Source organism: Microtus pennsylvanicus, chromosome 19, assembly GCF_037038515.1.
Source record: "Microtus pennsylvanicus isolate mMicPen1 chromosome 19, mMicPen1.hap1, whole genome shotgun sequence".
Lineage (NCBI taxonomy): Eukaryota > Metazoa > Chordata > Mammalia > Rodentia > Cricetidae > Microtus > Microtus pennsylvanicus.
The window spans coordinates 32,175,157-32,196,271 of NC_134597.1; the positions used below are offsets into that span (position 1 = coordinate 32,175,157).

At 45.4% G+C, this 21,115-nt stretch overlaps 1 protein-coding gene across 6 annotated transcripts in view; it reads right to left on the reverse strand.

Annotated features, from left to right (window-relative positions):
• The window catches only part of Hipk2 (homeodomain interacting protein kinase 2), a 180,430-nt gene that overhangs the window by 35,182 nt on the left and 124,133 nt on the right, over window positions 1-21,115 (reverse strand). For all 6 annotated transcript variants that reach the window (XM_075953486.1, XM_075953482.1, XM_075953485.1 and 3 more), the window contains exons 3-7: window positions 10,761-10,884; window positions 10,235-10,354; window positions 8,489-8,575; window positions 5,745-5,929; window positions 392-554 (exon numbers count right to left, since the gene is read on the reverse strand). In XM_075953486.1, the coding sequence (XP_075809601.1) occupies window positions 392-554; window positions 5,745-5,929; window positions 8,489-8,575; window positions 10,235-10,354; window positions 10,761-10,884 (679 nt within the window). The remainder of the gene's footprint in view (window positions 1-391; window positions 555-5,744; window positions 5,930-8,488; window positions 8,576-10,234; window positions 10,355-10,760; window positions 10,885-21,115) is intronic.

Genomic DNA, 21,115 nt, shown 5'->3' on the forward strand with positions numbered 1-21,115 from the left:
GTATCCCTTGGGTAATGCTAGGATTCTGGTGACAGACCCAAGAGCTGGCTTTTCTATGGCTTAGAGAATGGACAGGTTTTACTGCTGCTGAATAAAGACCATATGGACACAGGGGTGCGGGGAGGGACTCATGCTGGTGCTAGAACTTTTTAGCAGGCTCCATTTCCACCTCAGCTCAGAGGAAAATGGGAAGAGGTACCATCTCAGGAAGCAGGAGTCAGAACAGAGAGCCCTGTGACCTCTTAAAAAACTAACCAAGGAAGCAAGTACTTCAGCTTACAGACCTTAAAGGATAACACTGGGAAAGCTGCCCGGGTCTGGTAGGGAAAACCTGAGTCCTGATGCCCACAGTGACAGCCCTGCCCACCTTCCCCTGGTGTCTGGCACTCACCTGGTTGTGGACAGTGGTCAGCTGGTTGTTAAAGGTCATGGTCAAGTTGGTGGATGTGCTGGGGGCCACGTGCGTGATGAATGGTGTTTTGCTCTGGTTCACTGTGTCATACATATTCACCCGGCGCTTGCAAATCTCCATGTTTTGGAAACAAGATTTGACACTGTTTATGCAAAAGGTAGAGGCAGAGACACGGGACAAGAAAGAGGGTGAGATGGGGTAAATTGAGGGAAAGGAGAGAAAACAGTGAGAAAAGGAGAGAATGGTTAATCCAGCAAAACAAAGCAACACTGTAGCTTTCTTTGGCTTCAAAATCCTGGCCTTCTCAATGTCTGCCCATGGAACTGTCAGCACTGTGTGAGAGAAGTCCCCACTGTCTTGTTGCCCTTCCCCCATCCTGCATGGGCAGGTTCCCCATATCACAGACACGCTGCATTTTATCTTCCTCCGTTACTTTTCCACCTCCAACTGCACTGCTCATCCTCAGTGTCGTTCTCATTCAACAAGATGACTCTCCAACCAAGGATATCAAGGAGCTGCTACAACCTACTTCCACCTTCCTTAGAGCCAACTTGTCTACCCCCAATCACGACCTCCCCATTCTAGCGACCCTGGGCTACTAGCACCATCTAGAGGTCAGCCAAGTAATTCTCCCACCCAGGGTCATGAATTTAGGCAGCTGGTTGGCTTCACTGGAACCTGCCAAGTAATGAAAATAATGATTACTAATTTTCACTGAGAGCAGTGGTATGTGTTGTAATCTCCATTTCAGTCTTACACCACCCACAAGACAGAATTATGATCATTGTCTCAATTTTATAAGTAAAGCCATATGTTTAGGACAGATAATTTGCCTGAAAGAGAATTACTAACTAGCAATTCACTCCTACCTCCACTCTCCCTCACATACACATTCCTAACTTCCTTAATCCTTCCTTTCGTCTTTGTGTGTAACTCTTGTCTAGTTTCATGAAGTAGAACTCTTTCCCCCTTTTCTTCCTTCATTGTCTTGGTGAATCAAAACCAAACCCCTAACTACAAAGTATTAAAGCAGTGTAGGCACAAGATGGTGGCCTTGGCCCTTCCGGCTCCTGAGCACCCACCGTGTCCTGCTCCATACTCTGCTCCTAACACACTGCCTCTTCTGTTAGCTTCACTTTCCTCAAGCGCTAATGCTCAGGATAAAGCCGCATTTAATCTACAATTTAAAATGTCTATTGCAATAACTGAATATAAACTACAGGTCTGTTCTATTTTGGACTAAACAGGTATTTGTAGGCTACCCCAGAATATGCTTTTTAAGAAAGATACCTCCCAAATTTCAGAAACTGAACATGCACATGACCTAGAGATTGCTACTTCTTTCTAAGTTAATGACTATCACACTGGCTGCTCGATACACAATGCATAGTAAACAAACAAACCGAAGGTCCTAGAGAGAAGAGAAACCATATTCACTGGTAAACAACGCCATGCCCACCACAGCCTCTGGTGCACACCTCAAGTACTGCTGAGTGCTTTCATCCTGAGCAAAGACAATGAAATCATGCTGCACGCATTCTTTTTGGAACACATTTAAAGCACTCAGTGATTTTGTGATGGCTCAAGGCTTGTCTCCAGACTAGAGTTTCCCCACTGCAATGGGTTGATCTTGACTGTTAGGATGAGACGAATACTTCTACGTTGGGTTAGTTTACAAGAAGACTGGCTTTAGCCATGCGCACACTAGAACCTGGCTGGAGAGAGACAAGTGCTTTCGCTTTCACCTGCAAAACCTTATGTCAGAGCAGCTTAGGCCCAGCCCCAAGGGTCCACAGGCCTGCAAGCTTGTTCTTCATGGTCTTCTAAGAACCCACAAAGAGTCAACCCACTCTCACATAGGCCCAGGGATGGCCTGTCTTTCTTTTTCAGGCTGACCTTCCAAGTTCTAAATTGTCAAGGCTCCTTAGTGAAACTCTATGGATGCTTCCTTACTGAACACAAAGAATAGGGACCTGCTCATCTAAGCAGTTTTTTGGAGTGACTGTTTCACTGGCTTAAGATGGCCAATAGGAGCTCTCTGAGGCATCTGCCTCCCTGATCCCCCACTTCACTGTTTCTCCATCATTTAGCTTTATTCCTAAAGATAGAACGCTGGCTTTGTGGGACTTCCTTAACTGCTTCCTGCTATTGAGAAATGGCACAGGTCTTATAATTTGGAAGGGCTGGGTGCAGGGTCCTTCTTTACACTGGAACTTGGCTGTTCCAAGCGTGCCCTGAATTAGAGATATCGTCTGGGTCTTGCAATGCAAGTTGACTTCCTTCACTGACTGCTATGGAAAAAAACTGACTAGAAGACACACTTCAGGAGGCTGCAGCCCACTTGTCAGGCTAGGAAAGGTTGGGTCCAGCCTGGAGACTCAGTCCACTCTGATTTTGGTCATAGCACTGCTGACTATGGTCTGAGAACATCTGTCTCCAGGCTCTTCTCTCAGCAGTCCTCGGGACCTGTGGGAACCACCGCTTTCGGGAGCACACTACTTTCCCAGCAGAAATGCAAGGATGGGAAGCTATGCTTTCATGCCCCAGGCACCTCAGGGTTCAGGCTGAGGTGATATAACCCATTTCCCATCCACAAAAAACCTCCTTCCTCTCTTTCTCATTCACAGAGAACTAAGCCACCAGAGTGGTCTCTACTCCAAGCTATTTTCTGACCACCCAGGAATACTTCAGTAGCCACACAGATGACCTGTCAAACACCTACACTTCCTGCCTCAGGACCTTGTTTTCAACCTCACCACTCCCTCTTTGGGCCCTCAGACTGGACTATTAAGTCTCAAGAGCAAGCATCCTGTTTCCTTGACCTCATTCTCCACCCATCTGCTGCACTTAACTATAACTATTATCAGAACTATCTTTAGAGTTGACCAGAGGGCACAATTCATTGGAATCTAATGAATTTCCTTCCCCTCAGGTGAACCTTCCACAGCTTCCATTTGGGATTATAATTACTATATCACCAGCATCATCAACTTCCTCATCTGTTTGTCTTTTTCTCTTAACAGCCTGGCAGCAGCTCAACTGGACAAACTCAACTGTTTCCTCTACGCCTTTGAGTAGGACGGTCACTTAAAACATCAGTTCATGCTCAGACTCAAATGCTCAAAGCTCTTCCTACCTCCTTCCCTCTTCCTCAGCCTTCCAAGTGCTGAGATTACAGATGTATTCCACCACACCCAGCTTCCTCCTGTATTTCTCTGGTTAGTTTGCTGTCACCTTCTGCTCCAGTTACCCACTCTCTGTTTCTCTCCTCTCTCCCTTCCCCTCTTTCATAATTTCTTTCTTTCTTAACATTCTATTTTGCATATGTATGTATGAGCATGTGTATGTTTGTATATGTGTGTATATATGAAGGCCAGACGTTGACACAGTATCTTCTTTTTTTAATTCTTAAAAATATTTATCTACTTTTATTTATATGTATGTGTGTGTGTGCATGCATAATTTATGTGCATTGTGTGTGCCCGAAGACGCCACAGGGCATTGGATCCCCTGGAGCTGGAGTTACAGATCATTGTAGATCTGATGTGGATTTTGGGAGCTCAGCCCAGGTCCTCTGCAAGAGAAGTAAGTGCTCTTAATTGTTGAACCACCTCTCTAGCCCCCAAGTGTCTTTTTTTTTAAATTAAAATTTTTTATGCGTATAGGTGTTTTGCTATGTGTTTGTCTGGTGCCCGGGGAGGCCAGAAGCAAGCACTGGATCTCTTGAGACAAAAGTTATAGACAGTTCTGAGTTACCATGTGGGTGCAGGGACTTGAACCCAGGTTGTCTAAAAAGCAGAAGGGCTCTTAACACCGCGCCACCTCTCTAGCTCCCCTGAATGCCTTTCTTGACTACTCTTCAAGTAGTCTAGCTAACCAGCTTGCCCCCGGGATCCTCTATCTTCACCTCTTGAGCTCTGGGATTATAGGCAGACCGCCTGGTTCCCAACCCCAGTGCTCACATCTGTGTGGCTAATGCTTTATCCCCAGCCACCGCTCCAGCCACAATCATCACAACATTCTCCAATGGTAAAGCCTTCACTCATCTTGTTCTTAACAGGTGGCCTCATCATCTATTTCAGAGACAAAAACTGTCTGACAGGAACTCCCTCACCTTTCGTCTGCTACCCAGTGAACCTTGCAGACATCTGTATCTTTCTCCCAGCATCTATTAATGGCAGGGCCCACCTCTCCCTCAGCTTAAACACGGCTCAGAAGAAACGGACCACAGTTATCTTTCCCCTGAACCTCTCGCTTGCTACCAGGCTCTTCCCATTAGTCTTTGCTTAAGTTTCCCCACTCTTCTCTTCAGAAGCTTTCCTCTTGTCCCTCTGGACACTCCTCTGCGTCCTCCCTCCTGTTCCACAGCCTCACTTTCTGTAAGGCGGCCACCTCCTACTCTGCTTGCACTTATCTTCAATCTGCTCAACAAGTTTCTGCTTGAAAACGGCTGTCACTAAGTTACCAGCACCCTCCCAGTTGTAAGATACTACAGACATTATTTTATTTTCTAGATTACTGATATGTTAGCAGTTAGGTCTGTACTCAACACAAATCTAACCAGCCATTTCATCTACTTCTAAGTCTTTTAATGAGTTGCATTGTGCTTTTGATAATAAAAGACAAAATCCTCCTTTTGGCATGGCTTTCTCAAGCTTAGTTCCGTGGCCTCGGCATGTCACCCAGGGTGCCTATGCCCAGTGTTTAGTCATGCTGGAGAGTTCACGCAGGCAATGCCCTGACTGCTCACATCCATCTTCTTCCTCGCCCTTCAGAGGTTACACTCGTGGGTCTTCTGGCCTGCTGAGTCAGCTCCTTGTTGCACTGCCTCATCGCACTCCTTCCTTCCTTGGTAACAGCCATTGTTTTATACCTTCTTCTCTGAAGACCATAGCTCAGTGTACCCCAGCACCTGCTAACAACCCATAGCAAGCGAGGAAATGGACAAATCCAAACAGACTAGACCAGGTCACTCCAGGACAGCTTTGGGACTAATTTTGGTACTGATGCTAGACTGCTTCAGGGCACTGTTGTTTTGTGTACTTCTTCCTTTGTGCACTGATACCCAAGTTCATCTGGTCCCAAGGTCTCCCATGTTCCCTCCTTTTGCTACAACTGCAATCTTAGGTCCAATATAGCCCTTATAAGTTTTCTAAGTGCTTTCTGGGAACACGGATCCCCAGCTTTGCTTATGTGATGGATCACAATTGCTTTCAACTGCAACTGTACTGCACTGCAGCAGCAGAAACCAGAGGGCCAGAAAGCCTGAAGTCTTTACCATCTGGGCCTTTAGAGTGCTGCCCTGGTACAAAGGACCAAGCGGGACACTCACTGTGTACTATGGGGAAAGTCGAGCAGGTGTGTCATTGTGACAAAGGGGTGGTTCAGAGTTTCGATGGGAGTGATCCTCTTATCAGCATCTATGGTCAGCATCTTCTTTAATAGGTCAATGAATTCCCGTCGGTCTGCCTTCTCTACCAACATGTCACTCCCTTCCAAATCTGTTGTCATGTTCACCTGGAAGCAAACAAGGACAGGGGCGTAAGAGACATCGTATACCCTATAACCTCCTTCGATCTCAAGCCCATCTCAGCTGCCAGAGGGCAGACGGCCCCCAGTGGAAGCCATGGTCTTGTGTGCTGCCACTGTCTGTAGGTCATGGTTTCTTATGCTGTAAGAACAGAATGACCGAGGCAGTCAGGCACCAGGTAGCGGTGGGGGTAGAAAGACGCTACCATGGTCGATACTTGTAAATATATCCCAGTGATAAGGCACAAAACTGCTCCTGTTTTAACTGGCCAAGAAAAATGCAGCTTTTGTCACACCTTATTAAAAATAACCACAGGATGAAAGGTTCTGGAGACTGATTGCATAACAAATACTCCTGTTTAAAAAAGGCTAAGATGAGAAACTTTATGCTGTATGTTTTACTACAATCAAATAATGACAAAGAAATACACACACACACACCCCTACCTCAGAATTTCTAAGATATAGCATAGAAGATAGAAAAAAGTTCATCCAATCGTGGAGGGAGAAAGAGCCTGGGTTCCCTCTTCCTTCACCTTTATGACATCTCCCTTCTCATAGCCCCTGAATTGGGACCAGAAAGATTTTAGTTTCTGTGTCCCCTGCAGTCACTTCCGGTCAAGGAGGTGTACCTGGACACAGGACTATTCTCCCAATGCCAGGTCTCTACTAGTATGGCCTTTAAAAGGCTTGCTTCGTGGTGCTTTCTACTTTTTTTTCAAGAGGGGCTCTGGGAAGCAATTCCAGTTTTTGCAGGCCATTTAAGCTACTAATCAACTGACAAGGGTACTTTCCTCAGAAGCAGAGGCTCTGGCTACACTCATCGTTGCTAAGAGGTGTGCTACGACTTCATTTCTCAGTATTTGAACAGAAAACTCATTCTGGGCTGCTCTGAGTTTGGACTAGTCTCTAACTAAAAATACCCAGTGATCTGGAATTATCTCTGACACAAAGGTAAGAAAAAGCCTCTGCTCATGAGCTGACAGTGACTGAGTGTAGTGGTCTGAATTGGATTCCCCTAAAAGCTTAAATTCAAGTCCTGATCTGTGGAAGCTATAAATGTGACCCTGTTTGGAAATAGGGTCTTTGCAGATATAATCAAGTTAAGACGAGGCCATATTGGATTAGGATGGTCCTAAATCCAATAACCAGTGCTTTTATAGGAGAAGAGATCTGACACTGAGACCAGAGATGACACAGGGATAAGAGCCGGCGGAGGGTAAGGGTTAGAGTGATGCAGTTGCAGGTAAGGAATTCCGAGGCTGCTAGGAGCCACGAGCAGCCAGGCATATGGGTGGGGTTCCCTAGCGCCTTCAAAAGGACTGTTGTTCTGAGGACACTGACACCATACACTTTTAGCCTCCAGAACTATGAGAGAATACATGGGTGTTGTCTTAAGCCCTCCAATTCACTCTATCTTGTTATAGAGGCCCTATAAACTGACACACTGAACCAAGGGCATCAACTCCAACACAGCAATGGGCTGGACTTCTCAGCTCGGCAGTGAATGCCTGCCTAGCACATGCAGGGCCATGGGTTCAGGCCCTTTTAGCACCACATTAGTAAGGCTGGCCATTACAATGGAGCTATCCTTCCTTCTTTCCTTCCTTTCTAATTTTTTTCCATGTATTTTACATATCGACCACAGTTTCCTCTCTCTCCTCTCCTCCTGTTCCCTTCTAAGCTGCCCATAGCCCATCTACTCCTTCTCCACTCCATTCAGAAAGAGGCAGGCCTCTCATGGGAATCAGCAAAGTAGGGCACATCCAGCTGAAACAGGACCAAACTCCTCCATCAAGGTTGGGCAAGAAAATCCACCATGGGGACTGGGTTCCCAAACACCAGGTCAAGCACCAGGGACGGATCCCACTGCTAGGAAACTTCACAAACAGACCAAGCTACACATAAGTAGAGAGCCTAGGTCAGTCCCATGCAGGTCCAGAGTTGGTGAGCTCCTACAAACTCAGGTTAGCAGTCTCTGTGGGCTCCTTTGTCTTGACCTTGACCCCTGCCCAATACCCCTGAGTCCTTCTCCTACCAACCTGGCTTGTATAACCCCTCCTCCCTTTCTTCAGGAGGACTCCTGAGCTCAGTTTTTTTTTTTTTTACTAACTCTGGCATATATTGTTCAAAAGTAAAGTCAATTAGGTAGGATAGTGGGGGCTTCTACTCTATCCTGCTGTTGAATAAATCTCACTGCTGGTGGGTTTTTATTGATTGATTGATTTTGGTTTTTTGAGGTGGGTTTCTCTGTAGTTTTGGAGCCTGTCCTGGAACTAGCTCTTGTAGATCAGGTTGGCCTCAAACTCACAGAGACCCACCTGCCTCTGCCTCCCGAGTGCTGGGATTAAAGGCGTGCGCCAACACCGCCCGGCTATTTTTTGTTTTTTAAGACAGGGTCTTTCTACTTAGCTCTAGCTGTCTTGAACTCACCACAGTAGCCTCAGACTCACAGAGACTGAGTTCTGGGAGTAAGATAGCACCAAGCCCTGCCCTGAAGGCGTCTATTTTAAAGTGCTGCACCGCACACACATCCACAGAGCTTACCTGGGCCATATCATCCAAACAGTTAAAAATGTACTTTCTTGCTTCTTTTGACTTAATCCCCGTCTCAGCTTCATGGTCATCTGGTGTCTGTTTAGAAAAGGAAAACCTGGTAAGACAGCATCTCTTAGTCATCTCAAGTGCTCAAGCTCCTGCTTTGCCCCAGGGTCTTTTTCTCACCTTGTAGGGAAGGAGACTTGGGCTCCGTTCTATCCATCCACACTACATCTCATCTTCCTTCCTACTCTGGTACAGCTACTAAAGATTCTAAATAGAGCAGGAAAGCAACACCCTCATGCCCCTGCAGCTTTCCATAAGCTGAAGGTAAGATTTCACTGTGGAAGACCAGCGTCCTTCCTGACATGCTTTAAATTTTTATTTTACTTAACACTCCCTTATGCCTACAGCTCCTAGATGTTTCAAGGCACGTTAACTTACTAAATGCTCCTCATAACCATGACCATTAGGACAACTGCTCTCCCCTTCTACGATATATGGGAACACAAGAATACATAGCTCCGGGACCTATCAGAGCCCCTGGCCAACAAGTGGCACCTGTTTGCAGAGCCTGTGCTCTGTGCTGCTCCCCCAAAGACCCCCAATACACTACTGGCTGGGAACCCACCGCAGCGACTTGGCATGGGATTTGGACTCATTCATGGATCTAAGGTAATTTATTTTGGCTTTAAGCACACTTAAAGCAGCCCAATCCCTAAGAGCAGCTAAACTCAAAGAACGAGTTTCCTGGTAAACACAGAAGTAGTCATCTCCTACGCCTAACCTGGGCTCTTCTTCTGTCTACAGACTTTTTCTTACTGGACCTGACCTTGAAAACTCACTGCCATAATTATTGAATGTCAGGAGATCTGTTCATAGCCTAGCACCTGCTTAACTTCCAAATCCCAACTTTTTGAAAGTATGTATTATCTTTAAACTTTATTAGGATTTGGTTGGATCCTGTCAAAACCAAACCAAACCAAACCCACTAAAATTAAACCTACTGCAAAAAAAAAATGAACATACAACATACTTAAGGTCTTTTTTCCTTTTTCCTTCCCAGGAAAAGTATGTTAATTTTAATTATGAGACACAGGTTAAAGTAAATGCAAAATATGTTTCCATTAAGGTAAAATCACCAAGAGTTCATGGTGTCCAGCAGGGCCTGGATGAATCAGATCAGCCCTCATCCCAAAGGCTTGTAACATTTGCATTGCTTAGGCTGCTTTCATTGCCTGGGCAATGTCCACCAGTCTATACTAGGAAATTCCCTCTGTACCCTACAGGGCCCAGTACAAATATTCTTCCTCAACTTGGCCCCTGGCCTAGCCTTTTCTTGCCTCACTTGGCTCACTTGTGTTTCTCACATTCTTTCCTCCCAGGAGGAAGATACTCCATTTGGTAGCCCAGAGCTTGGGGCATTAGTCCTATCCCCCAATGGACAGTGAGCTCCCTAAAGGTGAGGTATGGCAGCTTCATCTACCCAGCACAAATTAGTCACCAGGGATCAAGTCCTATAAATCCAACAGTCTTTCCAGGGGATACAGCCTCTCAGGCAGCAGGAGGCCAAAGGAACAGGTCTTTCAAACATTCAGATCCAGCCACACCTTGCATTCACAACTATATTCTACATTCCCATCTTGCTGGTCAAATTAAAGCTATCAATTTGAAAATATCAAAAGCTCATTTTTGTCTTTCCTTCTTTCTTCACTATTGGGCCACCAGAGTGGAATGGAGGGGTGTTTTTCCTACCTTTAGCCTCCATAAAGGATATGGAGAGTCGGTGTCACGGTTGAAAAACCTAGTTGTCTTTGTCCCTGCACTTAATAAATATTCCGCTGGCAAACCCTGTGTTTGTGAAATATACCGAATCTGCAAGAAAAAATGAGAAAGAGGTCGGGGCTTTTCCTGTCACTGTACATATGGTATACTGATGACTCTAGCGGCTTTGAGAAAAAATGGAATTATTAGTTTTAGAGGAAAAAAAAGGAGCAAAGAAACACACACACATACACAGGGTGGAGAGATGAGATAAGAAAACAAAGGAGCAAAGAAACAGACAGACAGACACACATGCGCGCATACACACACACACACACACACACACACACACACACACACACACACACAGTGGGGAGATAAGAGGAAGCCAGGCAAGAGAGACAGTAAATCAGCCCTTAAGAATATCAGAGGCCAGGGTCTAAGCGAAATGGTAATCTAGGATTGTCTGGATGGAGAATGAAGCCACACAGTGAATTCTTGTGTCACCCAGACCTACCTGATCATATTCGGAAGCTCCTGGATATAACGGCCAGCCCAGGAACAGCTCAGCAATGACACAACCAAGGGACCACATGTCAATAGCCTCACAGAATGGCAAACCAAGGATGATCTCAGGGGCCCTGGAGAGGAACAATGGGAAGAACCATTGGTGCTCTAGCTCTTTCCTGGGGAACACCGTGACTGCCTGTGTGGTCTGTGGTCTTTGAGAGAGGCCTGCATTGCAATGCTGTCTCCAACCTTGGCTTTATCGTCTAGTTAGAAGAGGACACAGTTAGCCTGGCAGTGCAGAGTAGGGGCAGGCGGGTGACGCATGTCTGTGGGCGTCACACCATCACACTCTGGCCACAAGCTCATGAACTGATAACAACAGCAGAAGCAGTAGGGAGTTAGTTTTTGTAGCTGAACACCTGGAATTCTTTATAAAGAATGCCTGGTTTTTAAAAAGGAATTCTGAAACAGTCTACTTTCAGGCATACATAAAAATAGCTGCCCCCACTGAAAATAAGGCAGTTAAGGCCAATAACCATTCTTCATGGTCTTTGTTTCAGGCATCTGTGTCACAGTTCCTCAAAGGAACACTGCTATTACTCTTCCCACCAGTTTCTAAGTGGCTAATCTCCATGAAAGTTCTTCAATGTTACAACTGTAGAACCCCATTCATGAATAGACCATCTTGAGAGTCAACCAGAATTCCATTATAAACCCACCAAACAGATCACTTCTGACTGTAGGACCTAATGTCCCTGCAAATGACAGACAAGGTCACATCCTAGAAATTTCAAAGAAATTTTAAAGAGGAAAGTGCACATGTATTTGGTATCCAAAACCAGACTACAAAATACACCTTCTTTTAAGTTTTATTAATGTACATGTGTGTGTATTTGTTTGAGGGACAAGAGGACACTAGGTCCCTTGGAGCTGGAGTTAGAGGCAGTTGTGAGTTACTCAACATGGATTCTGGGAACCAAACTTGGGTCTTCTGGAAGTGCACCAGCCATCTCTCCAGCACCTATACCTTCTGTTTTAAGCACCCGTCCTGACTAGGTAATACTATGCTTTGGTACGAGACTGGCTCAGGGTTTGAGGGGTAACTACAGTTGAGCTGCTTTGAATGTGCTCAGTGCACTGTGTTGATAATGAAACGCATTGGCTTAACCTGCTTCCTCTACGAGGTTTCCATGCCACAGAGCCGTGTCAGGAGCACTGCTGTGCCACACTTTAGAAGCTGGGGTGGGAGTGAAGAGCCAAGGGTCTTTCTGCAAGTTTGGCCACTTTTCTCCTTGCTGGGATAAAGGAAAGGAGGTAGTAATGAAACCACTTCTATCAGCCTCACAGCTTCTCCTTCTAGCGCAATACTTTTTGGTTATAAAACAGCCATCGTCACCTCTTTTTAGATTTGCCCTTATTGCTACCATGTGTGTGTGTATGGAGGCCAGAGGACAACCTTGGGTTTCAGTCCTTAGGAGCTACCCAGGCTGTCTCACTGGCCTGGAACTTACCAAGAAGTCTAGGCTGGCTGGGAAACAAGCCCTAGGGAAGCTGCCTGTCTCTGTCTTCCTAGTGATGGAATTACAAGCATACACTATTATTCCTGGGTTTTGGTTATTTGTTTTTTTTTTTGAGATGGGGTTTCTTTGTATAGCCCTGGCTATCCTGAAACTTTCTCTGTAGCTCAGGCTGACTTTGAATTTGCAGAGATCCACTTGCTTCTATCTCCCAAGTGCTGGGATTAAAAGTGTGCACTACCACTACCTGGCTCATTTCTGGCTTTTATTACAGGGGTCCTGGAGATTAAACTCAGGTTACCAAGTAAGTTATCTCCCCTATGAAATAGTATTGAAAAACAAAATCCCAAGTGTTTTGCTGCAAAGTTTTTTTTTTTTCCAGATATATGTGTGCTTCTGTGGTGCTACTACGGTTGCTCTGAGTAGCAAGAAGAGTGTTACAGTTTGGATATTGAATGCCTCCCAGAGACCTGTGTATTTATTTAGGGGTTGGTCTCCAGTGTGGCACCATTGGAAGGAGGTGGAATATTTAGCAATTTGAACCTAGTGGAAATTTTACTGGGGATATGCCCTTATAAGAGACTGTGGGTCACTTACCCCTGAGTCTTTCCCATGTGGTATGAAAGGTTTGCTTTGCTACATACTCCTGCCTGTGTGCTGCCTCAGTCAATCCTTATACTGGAACTTCCAAAACTGGGAGCCAAATGAAGTCACTTCTAAGTAAACTGTCTTAGGCATTTCTTAAGGGTGAGGGAGAGTTGTCTAGAACACAGGAACATCACCACTAAGAACAAAATTGCCTTGATGCCATCTAAAAGGTATTCCTGTCCCCACTCATTCCCTGTTAGAAGCAGCTGCCAGCCCCGCAGTTGGTACCTATGTGTATGGGCTACTGAGGTTGCTCGTGCTCACCAACACCCACAAGCTGGGGATGCCTGTGCCTGTTCTACAATGTATGCCCACCTCGATGAGCTTTGACCCCATCACCTGCCTAAGTCACCTGTATCTTGGAGACCCTAGTCCAGGACTCCCAAACCTATTTCTCATGCTGTATAACTAATGAGAGAGCTGGCAGATGCCTTTGGAGATAGTCTATTCATTTAAGAAAAAATCACATCTCTTAGGAAGGGGATGCTTGAAAAGAATATCAGAGAAAAATGAGTGTTACAAGCTGCTTTTCTTCCTCCTCTCTGTTCTAGAGTCACATGTGGGTTCAGGTCTGTCCAAAAGAGTTCCTACTCAGGCTTTCCTCAGCAGCCTGTCAGCTATGGTCCTTGTGTCTGGATGCATCACATCCCAGCCTGCAGCCCCCGTGTCAGGAACAGGTGTGTCTAGTTCCCTGGAGTCTCCCCTGCATCTGACAGTGGGCAATTCCTGTCAAGTTAATTGACTGGTTCTTGTGGCCTCCATGCTGACAGCTTCCAGTCTCTCAATCAGGCCTCTGTTCCTAGGGCTATGAATGACATAAACATGGGGCATGCCCTGCAGACACTTTGGTGATGTCCTTTGGTAAGAAACACCAGATATAGATTTCTGCAATATGAGCAGGGCCTGTGAATGTTGTTCTTTCTCAGTCTACAGGAGAAGGAAATGGCAGCCACTCATGGTACTATGGTATGTACATACAGCAGAATATTTTTTTGCTTTGACCCTAACGATTATATACTTAAGCACTGGCTAGACGAATGAAGGGCCTTCCAAGGTAGAAAGGCAACACTACAACAAGGGACAAGAGCAGAAAACATGAGCGAGCATCTAGCACAGCACACACCATGCCTCAGCAGCGCCTACTTTGGTAAAACAAAACAGAATGCAAGGACAAAGTAAACAAATGTAAGCAAACCTCAAACACACATCTTTCCTTAAGCCTTCTCTCTGTGTTAGCTGGAGTATCTGCTTCCTCCACACACCATTTCTCATAGCAATGGCCTCCTAGAGTTCCTCCCTCTTCACAACATACTGACTTTGTAACTTTTCCTGGTGGGCTTCAGATGTGTCTACACACCAAGATTAGTATGGCCTTGTCATATACATTGGCCAGCACCTCAGCTCTAGGACTGGAGAGCTGCCTTTCTCCTATACAACTGCCTATTGCTCCTGCTTTCCAATCGCTTTCCCTAGCTTTCTAGGGGCCACTTTACCATACCCAAATTTCTTACCTGTTAATACCCTTTGCCAGAACATCCTCCTCCTTCATCCAACTGCTTCATGTCCCGTTCTTTTCTTTCTGTTCATTTCCAAGTGATTATCAAGATTTTTTGTTCAACATAAATAATATGCTGCACTGGGGATACCGCTTAGGGGTCGTGTACTTACCTAGCAAGCCCAAGTTTCTCAGCTCACTCTCCAGTATTACAAAAAAGGTATATCGAAATCTTAATTATTTAGATATGGGGTTGTTATAAGTATAATTAGTTAAGATGAAGCTGTACCATAGAGGGTGGGTTCTAATCCAATGACTGATGTCCTTATCAGGATAGGGAAATTTGGGCACAGATACTGAAAAGATTGCATTTATGTGCTACAAGTCAAGCAGCCTTGCACATGAAAAAGAGGAGCTACTTTTCCAAAGTAGGGGCGGTTGAGATATGATATGTGCCAAGCTAGATGTTTTTCATGTCTACAGTCATAAAAAGGCAGGGCTACCATCCTGACTTTGGTCTTCTGGGCTCCTGAACAGCAACAAAGTAGCTGCTGTGTCAAGCCGTGCATTATGTGGTCCTTGTTTGCAGCACCAGGAAACCTGCAGAGCAATCGTGCTAGCCCTGAGAGGTTTAAATTTTACATCTAAATCTCAGTCTCATTTTGAACTGTCTTTCCCGCTCCGGGCTCATATCTGACAGCCTGGAACCTCGTATGCTTTATCACAGTCATGTCAAAACTCACAGTTCTTCCTCCGTCTTCCTCATTCTACTAAATGGATCCAACATTCCCATCCCCACCCAGGACTGGTCTACTATTCCCCTTTCCCTTTATTCCGCCCCCCACCCACTTCATCTGTGTGCCCACATCCAAAGTCTACCTCAAATCAGTTCCTATTCCTCTTCTCCCCTGGCACTGCTCTGGCCCCAGCAACTGCTTCACTTGGCGCTGGCTCCAATAGCCATGAGTTTCAAGTCCTCAGAGGCTCTTGCAGCACTCAGAATATATGAACACCACCCTCCCCAATTAAGGACCCAGTTTACCCTTCCACTGTCACTTCAAATCACTGTCCGAGTTCAATAGGCTCTGGTGCCAGCAGTTTCTTTTCGACTTCCAGAACACCTTAAGCACCTGTGGGCCTGCAGCCTTCAGGTAATGCAGTTGCTTCTGCTTCTGTGCTTGCCCCACAGCTCTCCAACAGCTGCCTCCACATCCTTCACATCTCTGCTTAATTGTCACCGCTACAGACAGACCTCCCCTGACACCAGTTAGTCTCCATCTCCAGTGCCATAAATGTCACTTTACAGCACTTTCCCCAATAACCTTCCTCCTGTCTCTCTCCCTCTACCAAGCCCACGAGGGTAGCACAGTGCTCGGCATTTAGTAGCCACTCAATCAATACAGATGTGTTGATTGAATAAACCTTGATTAAATATAAGAAAGTGTGAAAACATGAGTCAGGCTGGGAGTTCTGAGGCACTGCAGACAAAGGACAGTGAAGGGGAGTCTTCACAGGGAACTAAGCCTGCGCACTGCTGCAGAAGACTCAACCAGGGATGAGCAGCACTGAGGCCCAAAGGGGCATGTGCAATAGCAGCCCGTGCTCAGCTGCAGACGCTAAAAACAACGGACAGCAAGCAAGGCGGCAGTGTGGAAAAGTGAAAGTGGTACCAGGTCTTGTAGGGCTAGGAGTCCAGAGAGTTAGTCCAAGCCCTCTTTTTTATAGAGGGGAGGATCAGTGTCCCTACAGAGGAGTCACTAGACTGTACCACAAAGCTGCACACAGCTCAGAACCCACTTTAGGTCCTAGCTAAAACAAGCACTCCTCAGCCCACCCCTCTATTGCAGTCACTAACTGATCTCTTACGTTCGGTTTCAGCCTTGCCTCACATCTCAGAGAATAAGTTCCACACATGAGACCTATTTCTGATCTATCTTTTCCCGCTCCCTACCCCTTCCAATCCTCCCTCCTCAAACATACGCTGCTCACTCTGCGACTGCTGACTACACTCGTAGATCAAGATGTAAACATGGATGGCAGGCTGCTCCAAGAGATATTAACTGAGCATCTGCTACCCCCAAAGAGCCGTCCTAAAGAAATCTCCCTGTCATTATTTGGGGCAACATAAATCTTTTAAACATACAAGTTAAAAGAAATTGCACCTAAGAAAATGGAAACCATTTCTTATATCTCAACAAGACATTAAAAATTCTATATTGGGGGGGTGGCTCATTGGCTAGCTCACGATAGCTCTGGCCAGCACTGAACTCACAGATTCACCTGCCTGTCTTTTGAGTGTTAGGATTAACAGTGTGTACCACATGCCTCACTAAATTATAGTTTCCAATAAAAGAATAAATTCTGCTATTTGCCTATCCGCCCTGTTTTAAATCTGTAAGGACAAGGTCTGTGTCTTGTTTATTTTAGACTCCAAGCTACATACACTGGGGCTGCTCTTTCAATAGCTATTTGAATCCTCGGGAAAGAAAGATACTTCCCAGGCCAGTGAGGTGGCTCAGCAGGTAAAGGTATTTGCCATGCAAGCCTATAGCAATCTGAATTTGATCCTGGGATCAGGGTAAAGGTGGAAGGAGAAAACTGACACACAATTGCCCCCTGGTCTTCACATGTATGATACTGCATACATAGCACTAATAATAGTAAATAAAATTTACTAGAAAAAAAAGCCACTCCTCTCCTTGGTTGCCAGCAATTCTTGGGAATAGGAGTCCACTCTGCTGTGATTCTGCAGATACCTTGTTCCCGTGCTGTTAAACAACAAGGCTCTGAGCTCATGGAGGCTCACAAGTCACTTCTAAAGTTTGTTTCTTTCTGCTCCGCTTCTCTGACACGTGCTCAATGGCGGTCAAAGCGTCCACTATTTCATGAGCCCGCTCTGGCCAGAAGTCATTCAAAATCGGGCTTTGGCTTCGGCTGTACTCCCTCCTCCCTTATTCAAATATTCAGCTATGAGCCACTATTATTCAGTGTTACTATGTGCCAGGCACTATGCTGGGGGCTGAAGATCAAACAATAAACCAAACTCTGGGGCTCCTGTAGAGGTCACTGTCTAGTCAGAGGCAGCCTCATGCAGACAGTACAGCTGTACCACATGCAATGTGTACATAGGACATGAAGAAGGGCAAACTGGGAGAGGAAAGACAGAGCTGGGGGCTTCCCACAAGAGGTCTGAGCAGTCTTGGTATGTGGCAAGGCAGGGGCAACCTCCAGGCACAGGCAGTGAGTATTCCTCCCCTGTGTCATGGCTGTATTGCCAGTGCCAGGGGCATGGAAGGCACTTACTACACATTTCTAGAAGGAATGACTCCCAAACGCAGCTCCCCAGCAGCTCCCCGCCAAGGCTGGCAGCATCATCTTGGCAGCTGCTGTGACAAGAAGCACACTGCCCTGGCTTCCCTAGGTTTGGAGGGCTGTGTCAATCCATGGAGGTTGTTTCTGTTCTCAGGGTGGCCGGTGCAGGAAGAACCCTGCACACATGGATCTCTGTTCCGCGGATCACTCATTTGACATGGCTGCTTCACGCATTCATTGCCATGGTGCCACCTCATGCAACCATTACTATTTTGGGACATCAAAAATACTTTAGACACATACATGAAGTGTTAGACAAAATTGTTTCCTAAGAAAGAGAGCTACTGTTCCTTTCCAACATGACCATCACAGGACACTGAACACTCCATTGTTCTATGGAAGATTTAAAAAAAAAAACATCTGTCAATTTCAACACAATAATCAGTAAAGCTTTGATATTTAGCTCCACTACTCTCTTGACTGCACAAGAGTTAAGTTATTCCTAGAGCAGTTCAGATCATGTGACCCTGCAGAGGCTGGCCTCCAAGAGAGACAAGAAGACGGCAGTCAGGAGCCCCGTGAGCATGGGTCTAATCCTAGTGCTATTAGACACTGGCTATATATCTCATTCCAGAATGAGGTTCCAGAAAGAAGATTAAATAGAGCATAATAGAAAATACCTCACATAAGGTCTATCTAGGGCAAGACATGGCACTCAACACTGAAAACACTAAGTCCCCTATTATCTGACTTAATTTTTTTTTCAAGACAGGGTTTCTCTGTGTAGCCCTAGCTGTCCCGGAACTAACTCTTGTAAACCAGGATGTCCTCAAACTCATGGAGATCTACCTGCCTCCACCTCCCAAGTGCTGGCATTAAAGATGTGCACCACCACCGCCTGGTAATCTTAATTTATATGGCAGCAATCAAACAAAAAGAACACCTTTTCTGTTTTCATTTCTGGTGCTCTGAATTCAACCCCGAGCCTCGCTTATGCTAGGAATGTGTTCAACACTGTTACTTCCCTTGTTCCTTTCTGGCATCTCAAGGATGCCTTTTCCTCTTACACACTGGAACCCACAGCCACAGACCACTCACCTCACTCCAGAACAGAACTGGGCCTAGACCCCAGCCTTCCGTTTATTTGGCAATAGATGGCAGCAGCATGCACAAAGCTACAAGGCTAGGACTGAAAATGCAGCCCCTGTCCTGTGCTGTGGGCAGTCCTTCTATCCAGCTGGTAGTTGTGATGCCAGAGTGATGCCCTGGGAACAAAGCCCAGGGAAGAGGCCTAAGGATCCAGTGGAGAGAGCCGACCCTGTGTGTGCTCCCAACACTCAGTGCAGCAGAGGTCTTGATGCAGGAGTCAGGCACATATTCTGCTCACTCCAGTAACCTCAGTTAACCAGTGGCCCAGAGTCAAGGTCTTACCCTTGTTCACAGTGCTCAGATAAAGCAAGGTTCACGTGCATTCCTGATATGGGTGATCAGTCTGCAGCTCATTTAGAGAGCCCAGGGAGAGCTGAGCATTTCTGGGAAAATGCGACTCAATTTCTCTTAGTTTTATTTCACCCTCTATAAAATGTGATTATTAATCTTACTTTTTCTCTTGTCTGTATAGTAGCTTATGAAGATAAATTATGGCCAGTAGAATTATAAAGCGGTTTGAACTCCTTGGAAGCAAGAAACTGTATTAGTCCCTAGTATTTTATAATCACTAATATAATAAGGTATACTCAAATTGAACTGCAGTGAAGAAGTCTGTTCCCACAAATATATGTAGATTGAAAGTAACCTCAGTATGGCTGGGGCAGAAGCAATCAAAATGTAAAATTGTATTTCAGACAGGTTGTTAAATCTTAAGTTTCTATTGCAAAACTAAGGAGACTTGGCAATACTGTCATGAGTTCTGAGCCATTGCTGAGACTGGTGACCTGCAGTGAAGGCATGGAACTACATCAAAGCAACATGGAGACCAAGAAACAGCAGCAGAAATCTAAAGGGTGGAAAGGAAAAGGCGAGTGGAGAGGAACTAGAGCCAGAAACACGAGAGACCCGTAGAAAATAGCCTACACAGTAAGGGCTACAGAACACCTTAGGGTACCACCTACAACGAGAATATAGTCTTGGTTCACAGGCAAGGCTGCCAGGAAAACAGTTCTGCATCTATAGAAATGAGACCTTAACATAAAGCCAGCCACACTGAACCTCATAGAAGAGAAAGTGGGAAGTACACTTGAATGCATTGGCACAGAAGATCACTTCCTAAAAATAACCCCAGCAGCACAGACACTGAGAGAAATAATTAATAAATAGGATCCCCTGAAACTGAAAAGCTTCTGTAAAGCAAAGGACACGGTCAACAAAACAAAGACAGCCTACAGAATGGGAAAATATCTTCACCAACCCCACATCGGACAGAGGGCTGATCTCCAAAATATATAAAGAACTCAAGAAAATGGTAATCAAAAGAACAAATAATTTAATTAAAAAAGTGGAGTACGGGCCTAAACAGAGAACTCTCAACAGAGGAATCTAAAATGGCTGAAAGACACTTAAGGAAATGTTCAACATCCTTAGTCATCAGAGAAATGCAAATCAAAACAACTCTGAGATTCCATCTTATACCTGTAAGAATGGCCAAGATCAAAAACACTGATGACAACTTATGCTGGAGAGGTTGTGGGGTAAAGGGAACACTCCTGCATTGCTGGTAGGAATGCAAGCTGCTACAACACCTTTGGATGTCAGTGTGGCTGGCAATTTCTCAGAAAATTAGGAAACAACTTTCCTCAAGATCTGGCAATACCACTTTTGGGTATATATCCAAAGGAGGCTCAATCGTGCCACAAGGACATGTGCTCAACTATGTTCATAGCAGCATTGTTTGTCATAGCCAGAACCTGGAAACAACCTAAATGCCCCTCGACTGAAGAATGGATAAGGAAAATGCGGTACATTTACACAATGGAGTACTACACAGCAGAAAAAAATAACAACATCTTGAAATTTGCAGGCAAATGGATGGAGCTAGAAAACATATTGAGTGAGGTAACCCAGACTCAGAAAGACACTTTTCATATGTACTCACTCATAAGTGGTTTTTAGATATAAAGCAAAGAAAACCAGCTTACAAATCACAATCCCAGAGAACTTAGACAACAATAAGGACCCTAAGAGAGACATACATGGATCTAATCTACATGGGAAGCAGAAAAAGACAAGATCTCTTAAGTAAATTGGGAGCATGGGAGCCATGGGGGAGAGTTGAAGGGTAGAGGGAGGGGCAGGGAGGGGAGCAGAGAAAAATGTAGAGCTCAATAAAATCAATTAAAAAAATAAACAGTGATGCAAGCCTGGCTAGTCCCAGGTCAAACAGGGATTTTTTTT